General features: G+C 48.8%; 1 protein-coding gene across 2 annotated transcripts in view; it reads right to left on the reverse strand.

The window, feature by feature from the left end:
• AUTS2 (autism susceptibility candidate 2) overlaps positions 1-14,589 on the reverse strand; it is a 1,198,651-nt gene that overhangs the window by 93,818 nt on the left and 1,090,244 nt on the right. For both annotated transcript variants that reach the window (XM_018040074.1, XM_018040073.1), the window contains exon 6: positions 3,192-3,243. In XM_018040074.1, the coding sequence (XP_017895563.1) occupies positions 3,192-3,243 (52 nt within the window). The remainder of the gene's footprint in view (positions 1-3,191; positions 3,244-14,589) is intronic.

The raw sequence follows: 14,589 nt of genomic DNA on the forward strand, positions 1-14,589 counted from the left end.
GCACTTTGGAGGTTCATCTCCCCACACCTTTGGACAAGCTGAATTCTCACTGAGCAAGTCATGTATACCTACAAGCATGTGCCGTTTGATTAATTTCTTTCAAAATGTGAAATAAAAGGCATCAGAAGGAAGTAATGATTTGGAACACCTAAACACCAAAATCTTACTAGTCCTAGTACTCTATTAAATAGGACGGGCTCTACAACAGAGAGAATCAGAACAAGATCAAAGAGGCAGAGGGATAGGAAACCTTCAAGGTGCCTACTCTGTTTCAGCCCCTCCCCCTCACCAACTAATTGTCTTATCCCCACCAGACACATTGGCCCAGGACTCCGTTCTGCTATGATTGAAAAGTCTGACCTAAAGAGGTGAAACGATTTACTCCAGCTCACAAACAGACTGATGGGACTTGAGCCATGACCCCTGCGGCTTCAGTCAGAGCTACATCTCCCCCGACCTCGGGGGGCCCAACATCAAAGCTGTGCCCCTACCAAACCCCCACCACAATCAGCTTGTGAGATTAGCACTGCCCTCCCACAGTGAAATTTTATGGACCAAATCTGCCTGCCGCTGGGGCTCAGCAGCATAATCTCGCCAGCAGCTTAAAGCCACGCTTCTGGAAGGCCGGAGCCCAGTGGGGCTCCAGAGAGGGAGAGGTGGTGTGTGGCTTTAAACATCTGGAGGGGGGAGCACACACGTGTCAGCTGCCCTGCACTCTTGTCAGACTGTTCAATAAGCCCAGGCTCTGAGGATTCTCCCAGCGGTGTTTGTTACCTGGTGTAAATTTGCCCTTTCTTACATGGCTTTTTATTGCTCTTGGCTAAGAATACTGGACAGAGTCAGGAGAGCAGACTTGCAGGCGGGGCAGGCCGCTTTTGCAGAACTTGAACTTGATGCGCCTGAAGCTGACAGTTCCTTGAAGGCCTTGTCAACCATCCATCCGGTAAACACTGCCACCACCCGAGTGAAAAACAGACCCAAACCCACAGGCACATAGCAAGACTCCCTGCACCTGTCTTTTGGAACTTGTTTTCCTGATATTTAGCAGTGTGAATACTAATCCCCTTAACAAAACTGCCCCCACACTTCCCTCCCTCCCCGCCCCACCCCCTGCTTCATCTCTTTCTCTCCAGGGAGGAGGGCGGGTGCTGGATACCAGTCCCTCTGTTTGGCACCACCTGGATTTGCGTTGATTCCGGCTCTTGTCATTCATGTTACCAACAGGAATTAGCATAAGGCGTTAAGGGGAAACTCTGGAGGAGCCAAGAAAGGCCATTTTGATGGAAATAAGGGGCAAAGGAATAATCTGCCATCAACTAAAATGCTTATTTGTGTATGGTTTCCCAAGCAAAGCTTAGGGGGGAAAAAAAAAAAAGCCTGTGTTGATTTTAGTGTACACAAAGAAACCTTAATCCTTTCAAGGCAACTAAATCACCCCAGAAAAGCAGCTCAGAAGAAAGGCACCCTGTCAGAAGGAGGACTATTCACAACCAAATAGATGCCACAAATCACACTCTGTAAGTAAACAAAAATAAGAATGTGGGAGATGTTTGACTGGAAAGGGGGCAGGGGTTCGGGGTTGGGGGAGCAAGAGGGAAGACGCAGAGGGAAGGAGGTCATGCACAGATGCTCTGCTCGCCATCCACCCCTCCTCCTGGGCCCCGAAGGGCGCTTTTCAGCCCCATGAGGGCAGCTGGGCCTCAATGCAGGCCCCGAGCCAACTCTCAGGCCAGGGCTGGCTGATCCCAGAGAGGGGACATACATTCCAGAGCTGTCCCAGCAAGCTGGCAAAAGACAGACACAGTCACGTGGACTGTGGGGGTCCTGTGGAAGGGGGTGGGGCGGGTGTCACTGAAACAGAGCACCTCCTTTTGAGGACCTCAGGTCCACCTTAGGGTCCTCCTCCTGTCTTAAAGGGACCCACGACCATCCTCTTCCCTTGTCAAAACAAGCAATAAACAATTGCACATTTTCCCATACGAGCCCTGTATGCTATGAACTGCTATGTACCTTCTTTTATTGGGCTTTTAGCATTATGGACAACAAATTTATACAAACTTTCAGTCCATCAAAATATACGATGAAATATAAAACTGGAATACTGCATTATGCAATAAAAAAAGATAAAATTCAATATGACAATAATTCTGGGAGTAACAGCAATCACATAAGCATGCACACCTCCAGGGAACGCTAAACATAATGTACTATTTAAAATTGCAGTTGGTTCGAATTCTAAAATAATCGGGGAGCTCAAAATAACTGCACTTTGGAATGTGTCTGACTAACCAGCTAGCAAAAACGCTAGCCAAGGCCACTGGAGAATGTGGACATGGTTTCAAATATCACTTCGTGAAGGCCCAACCCTGCTCAAGCTAGCCAGTATCTTCCATGTAACACAGAAGGTGACCAGGACGGGAAGCATACATTCTGCATTTAGCAATTACGATGCAAACATCACGTTCTACAGAGGAGAGGAAGAGATCAAAGAGTTTATATAATTTATACCTTTCAAAGAATACATCTTTGCAAAAACCCGGTATTAGAAATTCCCTTAAATTTAATTATTTCCAACAATACTGCAACCAATGAAAACTGCCCAGAAACCTGTTGGTAGTGATTTAAGATAAGTTTCCCCTTAATGTACTGCAATATCATTAGCCTCTCTCAGTCTCTACTGCAGTTTGGAAGAAATTAATGGAATAGCATGTATTTAAATTTTGCCCTCTTGCTCGTTTATTAACTTCACAGAAAGCCCACAGCAGAGTAAGGCTTGGTTTATGACCATAATCCTGTGAATACTAAACATGTACTGATTATTAGAGTCTGCAATACAAACCAGCTATTTATTGTTCTCCAACTGCTGGGTAGTTGATAACTAACAATAAAGTTAAGGCATCTTGAGAATGATTATTCTCCATGATCACTTCCTACATTAAATGAAAGTCACAGAGATGTAGTCATTTCTTAGGCAAATCAATTTAAATAAGGATTCAATGTGCTCTTTTACAATAAACTGTTTTGGGACACATCATGAAAGCACAGATTATGTCTCAAGCAAAAATACAAATTATGAACTGGAACTCCAGAATGGTAAGGGGTGACCATTGTTCTTTCTGCTTTCGTTCAAGGCAAAGACAACAGAACAAATAGGAAAATAAAAGCTACCGCTCAGATTTAAGGGTTCTTACCTTTGTTTACAATAACGGTATTGAAGAGTTTTTCAGAGCTGGCATCTGAGGCCTGCAACACAAGAAGTGGGGGAAAAGCGTTATCACTGTCATGAATACTGTCGTCACTATCATCATTATTATTATTTTAAATCATTTACTCCATTTTTGAAAAGCCTGAAAAGGAAAGTAGTAATTTCCCCCAATCCTCCATAAGGTGGTGCTGGTTGACTGCATGAGGCAGACCTGCAGTGCAGCTATTGCTAAGGGGGAAAAAAATCTGATTTAAAAAATGTGTCCTTATTAGACATATTATCTGTGCAAAACATATTTCTATGAGATGATACACAAAGCAATTCAGCTCATTCACATAATGATTTTGCAATTTCATTGACAGATCATTATTTTGGAAACGGTACTTTTTTCCACATTTGCAGACATGCCTGTTTTTCAATTTTCTCTCAGAAACCAGAAATGCCTATTATTTAACACTAAGCCTCTCCTCACTAAAAAGTGTTGTCCAGCACTCTCTGAAATTCGTTTTTAAAGATTTATCTGATGACCCCGAGGTCCTTGTCCCCTGTGGTAACCAGGACGACCTTGGTGTTAAAATGAAACCCAGCCGACCTGCCCAATACGCCGACACTATATACACTGTCAGCATTATTTCCTTTTCATTTTCTAGAAATCGTGTCTGCTAATTATTACAGCGGCTCCAGTAAAGTGAAATAAGCCTGTTTAAACAGCGATAGTAAAGCCAGTTTAAATTATACACTAATGTTCTGGAAAATCAACATAAAGTCGGTTTGGAGGAAAATGCTATGATGTATCAGAAGCACTGTACTTCTACAATTCGAAAAATAAAAAACAAAAACTTAAAAATTAAGCAGCTCCATCATGGGATAATTAGATAATGTATCTACGTTTAAAGTTATAATGGTTATATTTATGCTATTTTTGCTACCCAATCCTTGTAAGAAATCACTGATTTTCACACTTTACACACAGAGATGCATGTTTTGACAAAGCAAAGCATAGAATGGTTAAAAAATCTAGAGAAAATATAAGAGAAGGGGAGAATCTGAAATACAACATATTCAGACTCTGGAGCTGGCTTTTGGGGACAAAGAAGATACTCAATGTAGTCTTTTTGCGCTACGTTGACAAAGATGAGACATTCCTGTGTGATCCTCATGTCTGAAGCGAACAAGTTCTAGTTCTCAATGTAAGTGATACAGAAAGACATAAAATATTGTTACTATGACTATTTCCCCCTTTATTTTAATTCTAATCTTCCTACTGTAAGGGTAGTTCTGAAGATTAATAGATCAGGAAAAAATGAATGTACGTGGAAAACAAGTGCTGAATTACATACACTTATACCTAAGCAGTTTAAAATAAATCCTAGACAGATGCTTCCTTTTATTTTGCATGAATAAAACATATGCCAAGGGCCTTCCTGCCATTTTAAATTAAATAAAATTGCATATCATAGTAGCTTTTCATAAAAATAAACTGCCAAAAAAGTGTTGCATGGAGGGGGAAACAAGCTATGCATGAAACAAATCACGAATACTGAGGTATAGAAGCAAAAATCACAGAAACAGTGTTTTCCTTATTGTAACATTTAGTGAGATTTCTAGGAAAACTAGTTTCTCAGCTAAAAACTTGGAGCAAAGAGCATTTCACCATTACTTGATGAAAAAGTGTCTCTTCAAATTAGAATGGCTATGTTAAATTCATGGCTTACACTACAGCTGATATTTTTAAAAGGAAAAAAGGGGAGAGGCTGTTAATTAAGTCAGTTTGCCAAAATGCAATAACCCTTGCAGATTTGAGGACTACCTATTAAAATGAGTCTCACTGGGCCAAAGCACCACAGAAACAAAGTATTGTATCATCAACGTAAAAAGCACCCGGCAAGGAGAGAAGGCTCCTAACCCAGCTTTTATTTGCATTTGGTGTGTGTGTTAGAAAAGGGAGAGATCAAGCAGGACAGAACCTGGAGATGAAGAGGCCCTTTGGCTGGCTTGCACACCCTCCTTGGGGGCTGCTACCCTGGCGTCACCTCCACACCATACTCTCAAGTAGCCAGTTTAGCGATCCTTATTATGTCTGAAGTGAACTTAGAGGATGTGCTTATTATGATGCCATCCAGTAAGTTATTAAGGAAATGAGTCTGACAGGATATTCCCAACGACTTAGGAGTAATGTTCTCTAATAAAAGCTTCTCCAGCCCTTTAATTTTCTGATACATGTCACAAAGCCCTTTTGTAATTGGGGAGGGGTGGGGGTGGGTGTCTCAGAAAGGCCTCCGTGGAAAAACACCCCAAGGAAACTGACTGTAAGGGGACTTCAGCTAATCAGAAAAATGATCTGGAGCCCTTTTCTCCCATCCAGGTGGTTACAACTATGGCCGACCACAATCCTGAAAAGTCAGAAAAGCTTCTCCGCCAAAGTCTTATGCAGGAACTACAAGGAAATGCTTTGCTTTTTTCTCCATGAACTTTCAAATTTGACTTGCGCTCTAAAACATTTCTGCAAATTTGTGGTTTCTGGGATCTTAATCTTAGTTTTCTTTTTCATTGTTTTTAAGGGAAAAGTCTCCAGTTCTTTATATTACCTGGACCTTTTTCATGGTTTTTTTTTTTTTTTAAATCAGGGACGACTAATGGAAACCTGGTGAGCCAAGAGTTAGCTGGCGAGCACAGCTTTTGCGTCTCTCCTCTCTTAACGCGGGGGCACCTTTACATACTAAAGATCTTTAGATTTCGCTCGCCATTTCGCTTCATCCCCCTCACTCGGTTTTGGTGAGCCACGGCGTTGTAGCCGCTATATCTAAAAATGATAGAAAAAAAAAAAAAACAAAGCTCTCTTTTGACCAATTTTTATTTGGGGGAGGGGGATGGAAATAGATAAAGAAAAAAACACACTGAAAAAGGACTCGACGCTGTACCTGATGTTTAAAGAAAAGTTAAACTAGTGAAACAGATTTAAGAAGAGAATACAGAGGATGAGGAAAAGAATAAGCCTTCTGAGTAGACAGGGGTGGGATGCGGCCGCTCAGGTTCGAGGTCCACCAAATTCCCCTCGGCCTCGGATCTCGGGGTCGGGCCCCAGCACCCACAACACTCACAACCGCACGAGGAGGGGATCTCCAACAAGAAAAGAGAAACATCCTCGAAACTTAAGCGCGAGTTCTTTGCCCAATTGCGGTGATCCCGAGCCCAGATCTCCTTTCGCTTCCCTTGGCACCGCGTGCGGGCCAGGATCCCGAGCTCGGCGCAGGGAAGCGCTACCCGGGGAACCGGCTGCGAGCGCAGCGCCTAGGTCTCCAGCCAGAGCGGGCGCTGGCCCGGTCCCAGCCAGAGGCAGGCGGAGCCCCTCGGGGCGGGTGGCGCCGGGGCGGCTCGGGTCCCCGGGCACCACGGCGCAGCTCCGACCGCCGAGACCGGAGGGCCAGGGGTGGAAAGTACAAAGGCGGGCGCCCGGGCCGCGGAGGGAGGGCAGGCGGGCAGCCAGGCAGGAGGGAGGAGGGGTGGGTGGCGGCGGGGGGCTCTGGTGAGCCAGACGCGAGGAGCCCGCCCGCCCCTGCCACCCCTGCCCGGCCGCCGCCAACAAAAGACCCCCGATTCCCTTCCGACCGCGGGCGCCGAGCGAGGCAGCAGCGCGCCTCCAGGGCTGCATTACCTGGTCGCCAAGGGTTAAGCGATCTTGTCAGCCCCAAGTTCATGGTTTGGTTCCAAAGCAAGGCTCGCGGTGGGGGGATCTTGAGAGACCGGGGGGAAATCAGCCAAACACGAAGAGAAAACGCCCAACTCCGACCGGGCTCGGTCCGCGCGGGTCTCGGCTTCTTTCTCGGCGAAAGTCTGGAAGCGGGTGCACGCCAACCAAATCCCAAAGAGCGGCGGCTCCGGGGCGGCCGAGCGCCCGCGACGCGCGCACATCCAGCGCGGCCGAGGCCAGGCGGGCGGCCGGCGGGCGGCCGGGAGGGAGCGCCCGGCCCGCGTTCGCCCAGCTGCCTCCTGGCTGCTACTGCGGCGCGCGGGGCCGGCGGGGCCTCGAGGGGCGTCCCGGGCGAGGCGGAGAGGAGCGGCCTGAGCCGCGGCCTCAGCGCGCGGAGCTAAGAGCGAGGCGGCGGCGGCGGCGACAGGACAAAGGAGACCATGTGCGGAGGGGAGGAGGGAGAGGGAGGAGGAGTGCGCGCGGCGGCGGCGGCGGCGGCTTCTCCCCGGCGGCCGCCTCGGGCTTCCCGACTGCCGCTCCCGCCTGTCTAGCCGCCCCGTGGGCCGACCGGTCCCGGTCCCGCCGCCGCCACCGCCGTCGCGGCGCTGGAGGAAACGCTCCGGGAGTCCTTATTCGGGGTCGATCTCTCCGGCGCGCGGCGCGGGCGGCGCTGCAGCGTTCGGGGCGCCGGGCGGACTGCGCGGGGCCCGCGGCGACTCCCGGCCGGAGCTCGCGGGCAGACAGGCGGGAAGCGCCCGGGGCTGGCTCGGCTCCGGCCCGCGCTCCGCTCGCGGGCGCCTGCCTTTCCCGCCCGCTCGCCGCTCAAGTGAACTCCATCGGCGGCCGCCGCCGGCGCCGCGGGCTCCCTGGCTGGACGGGTGGCGGGTGGGGGCGGCGGCACGGGGGCCCTGGCTCCGGACTTCGCTCCCCGACTGCGCCAAGCGCGCCTGCTCCAGACGCTCGCAGCTCTCGGAGCGGGACTTCCTCGGCGCGCGGAGCCCGAGCCGCCGGTGCCACCGCCCCTCCTCCGTCCCGCCCCGAGCGCCCCGCCCCTCGCCGCCCCTCCTCTCCGCCCGGCGCCGGGTCGGCCCCGCGGGGGCGCAGTCCCCGGGTGCGACATCGACAGCTGTCGCTGCTCCCCCCGCGGCTCGGGCCCGAGGTCCCCACGGCCGCCTTCCCGGCGGGCGGGCGCGGCGGGAACTGCAACGCCCCGCGCCCTCCCCGCAGTTGTCGCTTCCAATACTGCGCGCGGCTGGGGAAAGCCACTAGGCCCGCGGTCCAGGCCGGTCACGTCGGTAAAGAGCAGGCTCTCTGGGCGGTTCCGAGGGCTGCATGAGAAAGTGATGTGGGTAAACCGCATGACACACAGTAGGTGCTCAAGAGTATTAAGTCCATTGTTGAAAATGAGGGGTTGGGGGTGGTCAGAGTCTAGTATTAGTAAAAAAAAAAAAGGTCTTAATCCAATCTTATCTCCACCTGATCAAAGGCGGGGCTGCAGTTTGTTTGGTCTCAAAGGTAACAGTGCATGGCCTGGCGGTCCACAAATACCCACCCCACCGCCCACTTCAAACACTGGCATTTATACCCTCCCCTCGACAAAAGCTTCCAGGTGGCTCAGTGGTAAAGAATCTGCCTGCCAATGCAGCAGATGCAGGTTCTATCCCTGTTTGGAAAGATCCCCCAGAGAAGGAGATGGCAACTCACTCCAGTATTCTTGCCTGAGAATCCCCATGGCCAGAGGAGCCTGGGGGGCTACGTCCACAGGGGGCAAAGAGTAGAACACAGCTGAACAAGTGAGAGCGACATCAACAAACGTGGAGAGGGTTTCTGCCAACAAATGCAGGGAAAGGACTGAAGCAGTGCCACAGCCTAGCTGTCAGCACTGTGTTCTCTAAGGTCTGCGGTGGGGAGAGGGGCTGAATGACTGCAATCTCGGGCCCTGGTGGATTCCCCTGAGCAACACACTCCCACCAAAGCACCTGTGTATCCAGTCTGGTGGGTCCCTGGGTAGGATTCTGGCCTTCTTTACTCACTGTCCCAATCACAGAGTCCCCAAAAAGAGTACCAGCCCATACACAAGGGGTGAGGAGAGCCTCTGCAAACACCTGGAGTTTTCATTCCACCCCAGCTGCTTGGCAGGGCTCCCTCCTTGGTGCACAGGAAAATGGCTGAGATTTCCCCAGCACAAGGCAGAAAGGCAAGCAAGGCTGAGGCTGCCCCTGGGAGGAAGTTCCAGCGTGCATACCACGTGAGGAGTGGTGAGGGTGGGTGAGAGAGCAAGGGACGGGGGGCGATGTACACATCACCCAAATGACACAGAGAGCGTTTCAAGCAGTCACGTCCATTTGAAGGAATGTTGAACTCCATCCCAACTTCACCTCTTTGAAGTTGAATACCCATCACTGTTTGATTTCATGGCACTCTTGAGAAACCTCTCAAGGGGAAAAAAGTGGGTACCTGCTGTATGGCATTCATTTTTTCCCCCTTTAACTTCCAAATACAGTTAATTTTGGGAATAAGAGGCACTGTCTCTCTTGCTTCACAACACCCCTCAAACCCAAATGGTAGCACTATGTGGTGTTTTTTTTTTTTAACTTAATTTTTTTTCTTAAAAGATAGATCATAGAGATATTTCTCTACCCTGACTCCCAGAGTAATCAGAGGGGAAGATGTCTCCGAAGGTGTGAGTCTGGAGTTGACTATTTCAATTGCTTATAAGATGCGTCAAAAACTAGCTGAAGCTCTCAAGTCAGAGGGTATTCATTCTGAAGCTGTGGGTACAATACCAAGATAGCTCAAAGGCAAACATTAGATTTTCAAGAAAAGACATTGAAATGTTGTGGTTTTTTGGGGGGGGAGGGGAGCAACCAAAATGGGACTGTTTTCCTGTCTTGCTCGCTAATAAAATCAACATTATGGGGAAGAAAAGGCCTCAGCTCCTGCCTAGTCCCCTACAGGGTAAACTGAGGCACACAAACAGCACCGGGCAACTTTGCCGACCAACTCAAACCACCACTTAGCCCTGTAAAGTGCGGTCATCGGGCCACGCAGCTGACACTTGCCACGCCCTGCAGTAGGTTGTCATCTCTGATTATCAGGGATCAGACCTCGGAGGAAAGCCTGGGACTGATCTGCATGTGTCTCTGGGTCTTGATATCTACTGCTGGGAGCTGAGCCTCTAGAGAACCCACGGGCTGGACCTCTGCACCACTGCGTCCATATTAACCCCGCTGGCACCCGGTGCCCTGCTGTAGCCCCTACCCTGCCACCTTGTCTCGTTCTCAGCCTCTCAAACTAGACCCAGGAATGGGCCCATTCTGACTGGGATCCAAGTTGCTCTATCCCCCTCTTCTCTAGCAGGGAGGAAAGCAATGTCAAACCTGGAAGGGAGTGGCTAGAGGGACAGCATCAGAAGTAGAAAGGAAGCAAGGAAAAAAAAAAAAAAGTCATCCACACACTGGGTGATGGATCTGGTCAGAGATCTGACTTGCAAGATTTATTATGTTTTTCCCTTAGCTTCCCTTTATTGGAATTTTAATCTACAGATTACAAAGCCAAAGGCTGGCAGCTACCCTGTCTGTTATATTTAGAAGGTTTAAGGCACTGAGCACTAATGACTTCTTAATGTCACCTTCAACCTTTGAACCAGATTTAAGAAGGGCAAGTCTCACAAAGGGGAGGCCCTGACTAGAAGCAGTTAGTTAGATTATGGATTCAGTGGTCTTTCTGGGATTAGATTATTTCAGAAACAATGACTTTTTTTTTTTCTTGGTTACGCCACTTGGCTTGTAGGATCTTGGTTCCCCAAGGAGGGACTGAACCTGGGCTACAGCAGTGAAAGCCTGGAATCCTAACCACTAGGCCACCAGGGAACTCCCAACAAGTTTATTATACAACCAAAAATCTTAGGAAGCCACCTTCCTGGTGGCTGAGATGGCAAAGAATCTGCCTGCAATGTAGGGGACCTGGGTTCGATCCCTGGGTGGTAAAGATCCCCTGGAAAAGGGAATGGCTACCCACTCAGGTATTCTTGCCTGGAGAATTCCATGGACAGAGAAGCCTGGAGGGCTACAGTCCATGGGGACGAAAAGGGTCAAACATGACTGGTTTAGAGCGACTAAACCACAACACACATACACAAATCTTAGGCAAGTCTATGATTAATCAGTAAAAAAAATTTTACAAGCCAAATTGAAATATGGAGACTTCCTCATGAATTCTCAAACTATATCTAAAGACAAACTAGGAAGTTCTTCTAAATCATCCTAAAATGGCAGTATTAATGCTCAAAATATGAAATTTGATTCAACTTGTATCACAAACTACCAGACTGAGACTAAACATTTTTCGATAAGATATTTCTTATAAATTCTGGTTTTCTGTCAAGTACCTTATATAGAAAAAGTGCATTAATTTCGAGGTGTTCTCCCTCACAAATATAACTTCAGTCACTCCCTGAAAGAACACATGCTGGGTGATTCTTGGGGTGGTTTAAAGGAAGAGGAAGTCTTTACAAAAATTCCCTCCAGTTTTTCTATGTTAAATTATGTAGTTTGAAAAGACTGGGAAAGAGGAGTGATAACATATGAGTTTTGTCTCCCAACTAGCCTTGGAAAAGATGTCACTCCACCTGATTTACTTCTGAGTCTCCTAGAGGCTTGATCTTTTCAAATTCTAAAGTTTTTCAAGCATTAAAAATACAAGTTTCGACTTGTTCTTTGGGGAGAGGTTAAGAGCCAGCATCTGGCCTCCATCATGACCTTGTCATTCCTGAGCCAGGAGACCCTGGGCAAAGGTCTTCTCTCTCCCAGCTCAGTTTCCTCACCTGTAAAATGAGTTGACAATAGTATCTATGCTTTATAGAGCTGCTGTCAGTAACAGCCCCCAAGCCCACAGTAAGCGGGATATATGTGTTGGCTACAGTAATTAAACATGACATTCTTGGGGCTTCCTTGGTGGTAAAGAATCTGCCTGCCAATGCAGGAGACGTGGGATGGGTTTGATCTCTGATCCATATCCCACATGCCTTGGAGCAACTAAGTCCATTCCCCACAACTACTGAGCCTGTGCTCTAGAGCTCGGGAGCCTCAACCACTGAGCCCACGTGCCTGGAGCCCGGGCTCTGCAACAAGAGAAGCCTCCACAGTGAGAAGCCTGCACAGCACGACTACAGGGCAGCCCCTGCTCGCCACAACTAGAGGAAACCTGCAGTCAAAAATAAATGAAAAAATTATTTTAAAAAATTAATACTCTCTACTTCAGAGACCAACAAAATCAGAGTATCTTCTGGTATGGCTGCAATATCTGCGGCCACGCCTTCTATGGAATTCCCTCAACAAGGATCACCAGTCATGATGGAAAGAACCACATGAACATCCTAAGTGACACCAATCCCCAGCAGTGGTGACAGTGGCTTGCACCATCTGTACTAGAGCAGAGAACCCCACCTTTACACAGGTTTTACTGTCAATCATTCCACTAGATAAGGCCCAAACCTGGCAACACATTATTGCATAGCCTGGGCCACATAATAAGGTGGGAGGGATGGGAATCATGTGGATCTTCCCGATGGATTATAAAGTCTTTGGGATCAAGCAAAATGTTTTCAGAGTTTGCAAGGCTCTAAGACGTGATCAACCTCCTAAGGGTAAGGGCGTCAATTTCTTCAACTAGGAAACAGCAGGCATCCCAGTGATGTCATTTTGACGCGTTAAACTGACATTTCCAGTTTAAACAGGCTCACAAACACAACACTAGAAAGCACCCAAACTCCAAATAAATAAACAGGGCCAGTTTTGTCTCTAACCATACAAGTGGTTTCTTATTGGTGCAGAAGTGTGTTTTTTGGTTCTCATTCCTTTTCTCGGTGCAGGAGAACCACTACCTCAATTTGGTTTTGAACCTGATCGTACAAGGGCTGTGTCTCTGCATCTTTGTTCAGGCCAGTCACGTAGAAGGGACAGACGTGTGTCTGGAGACAGGGGTTGAGGCTTTATTATCTGTCTGGGAGGGTTTAACGTGGACCTGTTCCCTGGGATCGGCCTTCTGTCTGAACCCACCTGGCTTCTTCTGGGTATAACTCAAGTCTTGGGATGTGTTCACATGCTGTGTGCCCCACATGGTACCAGGAGGCCCACCTCAGAAGAGGCATGATGGGAGAGGATGGCTGGCTGGCCGAGGTTTTCCCATCCTATTGCTGAGGCTGCAGGTGCCTGACCAATCTCTGGGCACCCGTTGAAGTGGAGGGGGACTCAGGGCAGAAGACAGACGCTGAGAAGCCCAGAGGGACCTGCAGGTTGACTGCGGCGCCTGGGGCCTCCCTACCCATGGCTGGCGACCAACAGCCCTGGATAGAGAACTGAGTCAACAGGTTGCTTGTCACCAGGAAGCCGGGAACTCCCTGGGAGCAAGCTTGTCCTGCTTCCCACCTCTGCAAATTCCTGACTTTTCAAGCGGTCCAGCCCAGACATGAAAACTCTTGCAGGGTCCCAGGAATTTCTCCCGTGCAGGCCAGTTCATTTTGCACCAGGGATCGTGCCCTCCGCCCCAGCGATGCACAGCGAGTCAACCCTCTGTTTTTGCTCAGTTGTGTCCGACTTCGCGACCCCACGGGCTGCAGCGCGCCAGGCTTCCCTGTCCTTCACCATCTCCCGCAGTTCGCGCAGATTCGTGTCCATTGAGTTGGTGATGCCATCCAACCATTCCATCCTTTGTCGACCCCTTCTCGTCCTGCCCCCAATCCCTCCCAACCCTGGGTGGCCTCAGACGCCTCTGCTCTGTGCCTCACACCCCCTCTGAACAGGCCATCTCTAAATGGCAGCCTCATTACTCATCACTCTGAGAGGAGACTGCAGTAGCTCATCCTCTTACTGCTGTAAAGCAAAAGGCTCTACCATTACATGCCTGTGCTGCTACAATTGATCACGGTGCTGCAACAAGAGAGAAGTAAATAAACAGAACTGGGTTAGTTTATGATGCATACGATTGAGACGCAGGGGGGAATAAATATTTTCCGAGTGTAGAAGTCAAGAAAAAGAATTTTACTTTCAAACTTCACAGTGTACTATAAACTACAAAGGGGAAAAACTATAAGAAACCATAAAATATCTCTTACCTAGCCACCAAATCTACATTAAAGTATTAATATTCAGAGGCTGACGGTCCCACAAAGAAAGGCAATGAAAAAACTAAAAAAACACCCATTCAATCCCTGCTGGTGTCCCTCAGTGGAATCTTAACTTTTCACAGAAGGGCACAAGCGCAGGACAATGGGGGCCGTGCCTGCCTTTGCCTGCCTCGTGCCCACCTGGGTTTTTCTCCCTTCTCCATCGGACCATTCAGCACTGAGGGGTGTTTGTGATCTAGGGTCTAGAGGCCTGCATTTGCTATGGAGTTCAAGTTCCCTGAGGCCAGTTAGTCACCCTGTCCTAGTTACATGCTCGAATCTCCAATACCCAGCTCCTCTCACTATATCTGCCCAGAAATGGGAGTGGGGTGGGGGAACCAGTGAAAATTAAAATGAGAAATGTATACAAAATGTCTGCATGAGCTAAGAGGATGGATAGAACAGAACGCGTAAATAAGTCAGTGAAGATGACATCGAGGGAAGTCAAGCGTTACGCTGCCAAGAAGATGCTTTTGGTGAGGCATGTTCTTTGGCTGTCTTTGCCTAAACTATCCCAGATTCTGATTC

Source organism: Capra hircus, chromosome 25 (assembly GCF_001704415.2).
Source record: "Capra hircus breed San Clemente chromosome 25, ASM170441v1, whole genome shotgun sequence".
NCBI lineage: Eukaryota > Metazoa > Chordata > Mammalia > Artiodactyla > Bovidae > Capra > Capra hircus.